This window comes from Prosopis cineraria, unplaced genomic scaffold (genome assembly GCF_029017545.1).
Source record: "Prosopis cineraria cultivar Desert tree isolate PC_DT_omini unplaced genomic scaffold, ASM2901754v1 PC12, whole genome shotgun sequence".
NCBI lineage: Eukaryota > Viridiplantae > Streptophyta > Magnoliopsida > Fabales > Fabaceae > Prosopis > Prosopis cineraria.
The window spans coordinates 15233572-15245436 of NW_026555343.1; the positions used below are offsets into that span (position 1 = coordinate 15233572).

An 11865-nucleotide genomic window follows, 5' to 3' on the forward strand; every position below is an offset into this window, starting at 1 on the left:
TAAAATAATTTAGATGAGCTTATTATTGTATGTGATCGACTCCTTCCACAAGAAAGATTGTGCCGATTTCATTCTTACTAATTTAACATTTCATATTCCAATTATAATGTTCAAGTAGAAACCTCATAAATCTACTCATTCATCAGTAAAGTAGCTAATCATGCCAAAATATTTTACTTATGTATACATAAGTTATACGCATCCACTTCATGACTGTTAATTAAATTTCTCACACACACACACACACACACACACATATTTATATTACATGAAAGTCCAATAATACAACAATCCAAACAAAAATATATTCCAAACCTTTTCAAATAATGTATAGATTAATGTAAACCACTCCATATAAAATGCATAACTTATACATTTTGCTCCACATAGAGAAATGAAGGATAAAAAACATTCCTCTTGTTTGACGGCATGTAATCACGCATTTCCTCTAACACAAGTATAATACAACAATATATCACTAATTTTTCAAAAAGCAATCAATATATTGGCTCATGAGATCCAAAATCCCTAAACCTCAAGCTCTTGGTTGATGTCTTCTTCATTCCTTTCTTCAAATTTGACAGGCCTATACCACTTAGCACAAGCAATGTAAACTGCAAAATCTATTGCTGTCAATGCCGCTAAAAGGTAATAAAATCTGTCCAAGTGTCCCATGTTGAGATTTCCCGGGATCCATCCTGGGCTCTCATCTCCCTGAGAAATCGTCATAATAATGGCAACAATCAAACTACAGACATAGTTTCCCAGTGACATTGAAGTCATGCAAAGCGCACTTCCAAAACTCTTGAATCTATCAGGTGCTTGACCATTGAAGAACTCTAATTGACCAACATACATGAATACCTCTGAAGTTCCAATAAGCACATATTGTGGTATCTGCCAGAAGATGCTTAATGAATTTGACACTTCATTTTTAGCATTCTTTAACCTAAAATGCTCTACCAATCCTGCTGAAACCATGGCCATCATTGCTATGATGAGTCCGATTCCCATCCTTTGCAACTCAGTGAGTCCTTTGTGGTTCTTCCGGGCGACCAAAGGGTTAAGAGCTCGCCTGTAAATGAAGATGAAGGCGGCGACACTGAGAATGTCAAAGCATGACATGCTCGCTGGAGGAATTTTGAAAGATGAAGAAATTCTAGTGTCCATTGCTGCACCTTGTTCTACGAAAATCGATGCCATTTGAGTGAAAACAACAGAATAGATTATAGTGCATAGCCAAATTGGGAGTAGTCTTAGTATGCATTTCACTTCCTCAACTTGAGTCACTGTGCAAAGATGCCATGGACTGAAGTTATTTTCTTCCTTTTTGCTAAACTCTTCAGGGGTTGTAAATGCTGCTCTATCCAAGAATCTGATCACATAGGTATAGATATATTTTTAGTGACTGTTTTAAACATAAACTATTGATTGAGCTAGGTTGAACAAAGTAAAAAATTCTCGGTAATCTTCCTTGATAGAAAGTATATACCGTCTTTATTAAATACTATCAACAACATTTGTGTCTGAAAAAATATATAAACTTGACCAATTAAATTGATCAAATTAACCGGTAACATACCTAAATCCTTTAGTGTGGAGTATCTTTCTTCCTCCCTCGGAATATTCTTCAACTTCAGAAAGCTTGTCTTCACTAGACCCCATGCTGACCTTACATTTTCTTATTGCAGCAACAAAAACTTGGCAAAATCTAGGAAGAGGATTACCTCCTGGCTTAAAGTACCTATACCTCGTAGTGCCACAAAGGAACAAGATCAAGCCAAGACTAGCAGATCCTGCTGAAGCCCAAAAACCTAGAGTCCACAAAGCATCGTTCTCAAAATAAGCCAATACTGTGTTGGAAAAGAGCGATCCAAGGTTGAGAGCCAAATAGAAGTAGCTGAAGAATGCTATCTTTGAGTGTCCTTCTTTTGGGTCTCCTTCATCGAACTGATCAGCACCAAACGTGGCAATGTTGGGTTGGTATCCTCCATATCCTAGGGCTACTAGATATGTTGAGAGATAGAACAAAGTTTCTTGGAAGGCCAAATGGGATCCACAGCTTAGTTGTTCGTCACCACAACCGCTGGGGCTAAGTAAAAACTTGTAGGATGTGAGAGATAACAAGCCAAGACCCTGCCATGTGTGAAGTTACGTCAACACACAAAAATGTGGTATCTAATACGATAATATGTGATATTAAATGTATTCAAGCATGCTTTGAATATTATTATTTCCCACGTTGTGGCAACTACAATTCTCACATGCTTGTGCATATGATTACATGGAGAAAAGGGTTAGTTCGTCACAACTTGACGTTTGAATCCCCATTGGAAGTGTCTTGAATAAGATTGGTTCCAGTAATATGAGATGCATGTCTGCTATAAAAAAAATTATTATTTAAATACATATTTCAAACTTACAAAAACTAGGATGGCTTGGAAGACAGCACAAGTCCTATACCTTCCCCAGTATGAATCACTGAGGAAGGCTCCGACAAGGGAACACATATAGACGGTTCCAGTCCACTTGCTTACGTTGTTTGCTGCGTCTGCGTTGTCTTGTCCCATAACCCTCGTCAGAAACAACACTAAATTCACTGCCACTCCAAAAAATGCCAAAGTTGCCAGCCCTTGATTCACTGCATCGTGTAAATAATTATCAAACTAATACTTAATTATTTTTATATATGCTTTAATTTATGGGAATATCAATTTTGTGTATACATGATTTGATAGATACTGATTCCATTTGTTCAAATAATGAGCTGACAAATACTTCGGCCTTTATACTTGCCAGTTACCACACATTTTTGTTTATAATGGTGTGTGTATTCTACAAAATTAACCTACTATTTCAAGCCGTATGAATCATGCAACATACACTCGGCTTTGTGCATATCTTTATTCAATTATTATTCTTTTTATTCCTATTACATCTCTCAACTTCTTTACTATTTATATTTGAATATTGAATTTTTGCCAAAAAGCAATAAATTTAAAACACGTAATTTATACTATTCATGTCCAAACTAAATGGTCCTGCTGTATGTACAAATTATTTAAAAAGATATAAATTTTATTTTTATACAATGACAAGAACTAATTCAAAAATCATTTAAACTTTAAGGACCTGTAATTACAAATTTTAAATTATAAAGATAAAATAAAAATTTAATGAAATTATGGGCACAATCTAATAAAAGAATATGTTTGTCTATCACTTAGTTGAAACAATCCCATAGGTTATTAAGTTTTAACCCTTCTGTTCAACTAGTTTATCTGTTTATCTTTCAGATTTTTAAAAAAATTATTCTTGCACAGGGAAAGAATACATATATTGATTATATAATTTGTTAATAATTTCATCTCAATTTTATAATCAGAATTAAGAAAGTGGGTTAGGTGGATAAGGTTGACTAATTAAAGAACCGATTTAGGTATCTTTCATTGATTCCTTAATTAATTACATCATGTAACACTATTGCAATCTACCAACATATCCATGCAACTTTACCGCAGTGCTACTAATTTACCGGACTGGGTGATTTATGTTTTAAAAAATTGTTTTCAATTTTTAAAATAAAAAAATTATTTAAATAAATGTTTTGAATTTAAATAAATTTTAAAAATGATCTTATCTTTTACTTTTCAAAAAATAAAATAGAAACATAATATAATTGTTTTTTCAATACACTATATTTAGTTATTGAAAATTATCGCCACCATCTCCCACGGCTATGGCTTGCTATCATTCGCCACTACCATTTTGTCAATTTACATCAGCCACCACAATTGGTTGTCATTGTCAATCAACATCTGTTGATCAATGTTATCAACCACCTCCGTCGACCGCCATTAGCCATCATCACTAGCTATTCATCATTAGCCATCGCCAACTAGCCACCACACGCCATCATCTGCCACTACCAACTATGTACTACCGACAACCATCACCAGTGGTTGTCGTTGTCAACCATAACCACCATTAGCCATTGTTGCTGGCAACTCCAGCCACTACTATCAACTAGTCACCACTTTGGCTAGCAACATTGTTAGTCAACTACTATCATAGGCCATCACACCAATGATCATTTCTTTTGTTTTGAAAAAATAAAAATAGTTTACAAAATAGTTTTTAAAATGAAAGAAACAAAATGAAATAATATTTGTGGAACTAGTTTCAACTTTAAGCTCATTGCTTTTGAACTATTCAGATCTAATTTTCATGGTCTAGATATAGAGTATTTCAGCAAGTGCTTTTTAAATAAAAAATTGAGAGTTAAGTGATTGTCTTTATTTTACATTCTATATCCATTAAAATATTTTTTGAAAAAAAAATTAAAAAGCTATAAATCTAGACCATCCAAATTAAATATGAACTGTTTAGAGGTGATGAGCTCTTAATGTTCAGCTATATGATGGACATTGAAACTGGTTTGGTGATCTGTGCGTTGTGCTGCATCAAATATATTCACAGCACTAAAGTAAAGCGGCACCTTGTTGCAGCTTCTGTATCAGATGACATCACAAAATAACAATGGTAACAGATCATAATAAATAACAAAAATCTTCACAGCAGCTAGGATTGGAATAAAATCTTGAGATTCCACTAAATCAGAATCCACTTTATTATATTACTATTAATTAATTAGAAATAATTAGTTACCTAGGATTAAGTATCCCGACACCCAAGTTCCTGTTCTTGCTCTGCCTGCTGGATTCCCATGCCAATCAGTGGATCCATCTAATGTGTAATCCTCAACCTCCTTCGTCCTTCTCTCCATAACTGTTGCAGACCCCTGAATAAATAAATAAATAAACATGATGATTTGGAGTCAGATACTTTTGAATAATCCATGTTTAAAAAGATTCCGTACAGATATATATATGCTCCGTGAGCGTCTCATGTATATGCATGAAAAAACGAACAAACATGTCTCTCTGATTTCTTTTTGAACCAGAGAACATTAACACATGAACTTCGAAAGATGGAATATCTGATCGATCTCCACTGACATAACATAACTGATAAGTAAAAGATTTTTCCTTTTGGTATATTTCTATTTATAGCAAGTTAGCAACGTCTCAATTTAGTAAGGCTTGGTTTCCTTCTTGCTTTTGAAAATAGTTTTCAGTCTTTTAAAATAAAAATATAACAATATATATATATATATATATTTTTTGCCTGTAAATAATATAATTAATGTACACTTTCCCCCAACAATTAATATAACAATGGCATGATGAGAGAGTTATTCTAAGAATTTATGGGAATGAATTATTAAAAAAAAAATAATTCAGACTATATGTGTGTGTGTGTGTGTAGTTTTTCATTATTGATAAAGTTCGAGTCCACATCAACCCAAAGCAAAGAACATCACGTCGTCTTGTTTTTGGCGTGAAACAAGTTATAAAGCTGATGATGAAATGAACGTGTCGTTTAAAGAAAGACAAAAACCAAATACACAATTTTCTTGCTTCTGGTTGATTCAAAGAAAGTGGAGAGTTAAAGCTTTTGTTGTTTCATAGAAGCATAGTAAATTAGCATTTTTGGAGATATAATAAACAATTTCTTGCACACTTAATCTTCAAGTAAGCAATTAAAAGATAAGGATGACAAGTTAATTAGATTCAATCTGCAATCAGTCAACCTGTATATCTCATAATCAATTAAGTAAACTCAATTTTTACTTACAAGTGGAATATATATACATATATATGTGGAGAGAGAGAGAGAGAGAGTAGTTGTTTATAAATAATATATCGCGTAATATATGTTCCCACTATAATAGGCAACTAGATTTAATAATTGATCATACCTCAAATAGAATTACTTTCAATAAGAAAACACCTATGAGTAATAAAAATAAATAAATAGTGCAACTTTGTTATATTTTTAATTTCAATATAATGGATGGAAAAAATTAATTAGAAAAAAACAAAGCCTAATGCCGAAAGGTCGAGAAAGTGAGTGGCCTGATAACAAGGGAATTGTTAACTCAAGCCCTACTGAATACAAATCATAAATATGACAATCTAGGGCATCGAAATTTTTTGTTGGGTAAATTTTACTATCTACTACTTCGAAAAACAAAAATCTACAAGAGTGTTTAAATAGGAGTGCTTATGCTAAAAAATGCTCCTAAATTGAGTGGCAAAATTTACAGTGTCGGTTTTTATAGAAAGGTCAAGTGCACTGTGATAGGCAATTTAAATTAGGGAGAATGATAAGTGAGTACTTTATAAGAACATTAATGCTAAATTAAAAACTTTAGTATAGAAACATGGTAAAAGGAGTACTGAATTTTAAAAACATCAATGTTAAAAACTCATAATTTGACATTTGTGTTCTTACAATGTCGTTATTTGTCATTCTCCCTATCAAAATGTTGTATCAAAACATTTCAATACAAAAATGCTCTCATACGTAGAGAAAATTGAGACTCAGATGTTTATATAAAGCTCAAAGCTCATAGACAGTGGCTTGGTCAAAGGAATATATCAGATAAAAACCATATTGCATAGTCCATGAATGTTCATTGTGTGTGTGTGTGTGTTCATGCATGCTTGACAAAGTAAATAAACGCAAATGAAAAAGAACTGAATTAAAGGATATAGAAAATAGAATATCTAGAATTAATTATAGGAACTGACCTGTTTGAATAAACTCAAGCAACCCATTACGAATTAATGAGGATGGGTTCTTGCTATGAGATCTATCACGAAGAAGAAGAAGAAGAAGAATATTTCTGAACTGATCACAATTAAAAGCGAAATATGTGGAGAAAAAAGAAAAGCTTCGAGTGACCAATCTTGTTGATGATGAATATGGAGATTAAGGGGCTTGTGGGTGTGTGTGTGTGTATATAGAGGTTTGGATGAGATTAATTGTACGGCTAAGATTTACACGTGGAATTGGTTAAAAAAAAAAGATTTACACGTGGAATAATAATATTACAGGTCGCAATCAACTATACTATATATGGATGTAGTGTCAGGAAACCAGAAAATGAAAGAAACGTAACATAGTTGGATACCTTATGTCTTTTTTTTTTTTTTTTTGGGAAGATCCTTTACGTAGGGATATCATGCATTATTAAAAATAATTTGGCTAACGAAGGGAGTGTCTCACAGATGGTAGCAGCCTGAACCTTTTAAGCATCATTTTAAGATTCGATTCATGAAAGTGTGTATGAAAAAACATTACTTTAGAAAGGAGAACTCTTTAAAAAACGCTCATATTTCTTGAAACATTAGTCTCACAATTGCTGGCTGTGGGAATAATTTGGACAACCAAAATAATAATAATAATAATTTGGCTAGCTGGACTTGATATCAACATATTTTGCTTTTTCTTTTTTCCCTTTTGGCCAGCTGACATCGATTTGTTTCAATAAATAAAAAGCATTTTATTTCAGAAAATACGGTGGATAAAGGCAAAACAATAATCAGGAAATAATGTGCATTTTATTTGTTGTAAATATTTTTAATTAGCTAGATTTCTGGCGTTGAAAGAACATGTCATATTCATTACGAACCCGTTAGTGGCATATTTACATAGTGTTATTTACTTTAATTATTTCACTGTTTATTACTTTATCTTTAATTAGACATTTTCCTTTAATTGTTTGATAAAAATACTTATGGGTTTCTTTTCACTTTGATGTATGGTCCAAATTAAGTAAAAAGCATTTAACGTTCCGTTATCAACCTTGGTTGTGGCAAGTATAAGATAACTAAAACAAGTGATCAAGTGGCTGATACAATTAAGTATTCAAATTTTAAATATTATATATATGGACTTGAATGGTTACGAGAAGAGTTGAATTCTCTGTGAGAAAATGAGTCTGATTTTTGAAGTTAAAGTGTTGAAATTCTTCGGTTGTGACCTTTCTATTGCAATATCTTGCCCTAAATTCTGGGAAACTTAATAGCCAAAACAAGGCTTGTGTCTTTGAAATACATAATTCATGGAAAATATGAATAAAATAATAGAAGAAAATGATGAACAAGCTAAGCAGCAACTGGTACCCAAATTGCTGGAATTATTTTATTCAGTAGGTGAAAAATTAATCCTTCTGAAAGTGAAAGGCGAAAAAAGAAATAATAAGCAAAATTACATTTTAGAATCCAAACCTGAAAATATTTTAAAATTAATTGGATTGGAATAATGCTGTGACTTATTTAATGAGGACAGTTAAAGTTAACTGGTTCAAATAAATTTATAACATCTAAATTTTTTTGGAAAATAATGAAAATAAAAATTTTTCCAGTTTTAAATTTATTTTTTTAACATGAAGGTTTAAACTAATTAGATCATTTACGTTAGGTTTAAATAATTTGAATTTTTTAGTCGAGCGACTTAAAAAAATTAAATTGAATTTAGTCCAAGTATTTTAAATTATTTAAAAAGAATTTAAATAGTTTGAATTTGTATTAACTGAAATCCAAGTGTTATTAATATCAATAATTATTTTAATTTAAATAATGGTTAGTTTTAACAAACATAGTTGTCGCCAAAAATATACCTTTAGCGGTGACAATTATGGCTACCAAAGGTAAACTTTTAGCAACGAAATACTTTTGGTGACAACTAAAAGATATACTTTTAGCAGTCATTATGTTTGTTGCCACCAAAAATATTAGTGATCATATTTTTGATGGTGACCCTTTGACGTCAAAAAATTGTCTTTAGCAGCAACTTTCCAAAAGTCATTTTTTTAGAGTGATATATGACTGATTTTCCCTCTCTTTTGATTTTTTTTTTGTTTTTCTTTTTGCCTAGAAGAGAAAAAGCTCTCAACTTCTCTTCAAAAGAGACGTGATTTAATTAATTTGAAGTGAATAAAGCTAATTAAAGTCATTTTCACTCACAGCTTCCACCAAGATTAGGATGAATTTATGTGAAATATCGTTTTCAGTGTATTCAAAGTCAGAAGGGTCCCATTCAATCAGTTTCCAAAATTAGGGCTTATCACTTCTATTTGTATAGTTTATTAGTTAACCTCCATATATATATATATATAATCACTCCTTGTAACTAAACCTTTCTTAATTTATCTCTCAAATCTCATATTAATTTAATGCGTTAACTTGCTCAAGTTGTTTGTAATTATATAATAATAAATAAGCAGAAGCTAATGTCTCTTTCTGCTTATCACATAGCCAGTTTCTGACTCAGCATTTTGAATCTTTCAAGCATATTTTGTGCCTTCTCTCTTGGATAAGCACATCTTGAACTAGAATGACGAGAATTTTTCTGGAAGAATTACATATAGGTCCCAGATGAGGAAATTAATTATTTACAAGTCTTGTCTGCATTTGAGATAATTGATTTTCTTATTATTTATGACCTGATTATTGCAATTCTCCTATTTTTTTTTATTCACTACAAAAACCAAACGGTTTCACCAAGTCATGTTAGAATAAGTACAGTTGGAGCTTTTTTATCATCTGTTAACTAATCAAATGATTGGATGTTTGATTCTCAGTTTCTATGCATAGTGCACGCATTGTTGAAATGTGCTTATCTTTTATATATCCTGAACATTGAGTGAAATTAGTCTTTTGTAATATCTAAAATGGTGATCCAATGGCTATATAATAAATTATACATATATAAGCTAGCTATTAATTAGTAGATTATTAATTTTATTGATCTCCTAGCCAATGGATCGGAGAAATGAATCCATTTTCAAACATGAGTGAATATCACGATTTTGGACGAGCTAAGATAAGATCCAAATTCCATCTTAGTTTTTTTTGAAAAAGTATATATATATATATATATAACTTCCATTGAAAATATATAATTTCTCATATAGGCCACGTACAGTGTAAAAGAACTTTCAAGTATTAAAACATAGGATTAACAGATAATTTTATCTTTAAATTATAGGTTCAGGAGTATCTAGAACCTTAAAATCAAATTTAGTGCAATATTTCCCTTTAATATTTAAAAATAGTGCAATATCGTTCCTATTTTAACAACAATTAGTTTTGATTGTTAATTGACAAGAAAATTTCATAAAAGGACCTCAAAAATAACAAAAAAGGACCTAAAAAATTACAAATAAGTACTATATAAAAATTCCAATTTTTTGGTCCATTTTTGTGATTTTTTTAGATCTTTTTTATTATTTTTTAGTGAATTAACAGTCAAAGTAAACATTTGTTAACAATAAAGATGAGATTGTACTATTTCAAATTTTAAAGAAGAGAATATTGCACTAAAAATGAGTTTAAAGTTTTGAACACCCTTAAACCTATAGTTTAAAGGCAAAATTGCCGTTTAACCCACAAATATATACTTAACACAATAACGCAGATTAATTTTTAAAAGGCAGACTAATTAGTAAATCAAGTCTGGTATTAACATAACGCGGATGCTGTATAGCTTTGAAACACTTGAAACGGAATGAAATATGAGAAATAGTTTGACTCAAATTTCGGATTACGGAATAGAATTACTATAAGTAAGATTATTTAAAATATTATTAAAATATGATAAAACATAAGTATTGGCCCTTATAATTTTTATCAGATTTTACTTTTAGATCTTGCAGTTTTGTTTCAATGTTTTCAATCTTTATAGGGACTAAAACCATTGAGATCAACACTGAAATTATTGAGATTTGATGAGAAGCAAACATCACCTAATTTTTTTTAAGCTATAGGGACTGAAAAAATTTCAAGAATTTAAAGCAAACCCAATGAAACTTTGATACCTATGATTTTGTTTTCCCTTGAAATATCAGTAATTTCATAATAAGTTGCTTGTGTCGTTTTAAAAGAAGTAGGATAAAATTAAAAAGGGAAAAGGACAATAAGGACCCCTAAAGTCATTAATTTCAATTGAGGACTATAAAATATTGAAATCCAATTAACTACCATGATCCTTACTTGAAATTATAAAAAATGTGAATTGTCTTAAATGCCCTTTAGGAAAAAATCACTAAGTAAAATTAATCAATTTTTAAGTCACTTTTGTATATTCATAAGTGATTTTGAAACATTTTAAAAGTGAGCTTCTTTCATACTCAAAAACAATCTATTTTAAAGTGTGGTTTCTTGTTTTCCAACTAACAATAAGAATATTCACATGCCACGATAGTGATTTTAGCAGTTCTTCTCTTTATTTTTCAAGTGGCAAGTATATGTAAATAAACATGAAATTTGACAAGTCATTGGATTCATATTTTCTAATTAAGTTAGTAAATTTTTAAGTCACTTGTATATTTGTATGTGACCTTAAAACGTTTCAAAAGTTAGTTTCTTTCATACTGAAAAATAATTTATTCTCAAATGTGATTTTCTTACTTTTCCAACTAACATTAATAATATTCTCATGCCACGATAATGATTTTAGCAATGTTATGTATGTTTTAGTGTTTATTAGAGGGTAATTTTGTACAGTTATGCTTGTTTTTTTATCTCAAGTAAAGACGATGGTCCTTAATTGAGATTTCAATATTTTATGATCCTTAATTAAAATTAATGACCTTAGAAGGTCCTTGATTGTCATTGTCCCTTAAGAAAATTATCAAATTCTCTAACAAGATGGTAAGTTTTGAAAATAAGAAAAAACAAAGACTTCATTTAAAAACATAAAAACCAAATTCAAAGGTGACTAACCAACTAACTATGTAAATCAATTAATTATCTCAACAAGAAAATAACGGATGAGAAGCTATGAATCTCATATTTAGAGACAACAATTTTGATCACCCATTATGGTCAATAACTTAAGATATTCAATCATCTTTGATCTTCCTCTCTGACTTTGAGCTTTATCACTCTCACAGAGAAGGGATCGCATGTGCTGATATACTGGCCCAAAATGCTCACTACAGCTCCTTTTTAA

At 30.8% G+C, this 11865-nt stretch overlaps 1 protein-coding gene across 2 annotated transcripts; it reads right to left on the reverse strand.

Annotated features, from left to right (window-relative positions):
- Nucleotides 1–300: 300 nt before the first annotated feature.
- On the reverse strand, nucleotides 301–6774 carry LOC129289429 (protein NRT1/ PTR FAMILY 7.2-like). Of its 2 annotated transcripts, none has more exons than XM_054926202.1 (5): nucleotides 6657–6774; nucleotides 4669–4801; nucleotides 2424–2641; nucleotides 1583–2103; nucleotides 301–1375 (listed from the first exon to the last, which is right to left on the reverse strand). In XM_054926202.1, the coding sequence occupies exons 1-5, from the start codon at nucleotides 6681–6683 to the stop codon at nucleotides 529–531; spliced, it is 1746 nt and encodes a 581-aa protein (XP_054782177.1). In that variant the 5' UTR covers nucleotides 6684–6774; the 3' UTR covers nucleotides 301–528. The 2 variants fall into 2 exon arrangements, with proteins under 2 accessions (XP_054782177.1, XP_054782176.1); XM_054926201.1 differs by having other exon boundaries at nucleotides 302–1375; nucleotides 1583–2136.
- Between the last annotated feature and the right edge of the window lie 5091 nt (nucleotides 6775–11865).

Bases quoted from the DNA above. Each gene is read 5' to 3' on its own strand.
- LOC129289429 (XM_054926201.1), bottom strand. From the start codon at position 6,683: ATGGGTTGCTTGAGTTTATTCAAACAG. The intron at 4,802-6,656 runs GTCAGTTCCTAT...TTATTTATTCAG, and splicing joins GCTTGAGTTTATTCAAACAG to GGGTCTGCAACAGTTATGGA. The intron at 1,376-1,582 runs GTATGTTACCGG...CTATGTGATCAG, and splicing joins CTCCACACTAAAGGATTTAG to ATTCTTGGATAGAGCAGCAT.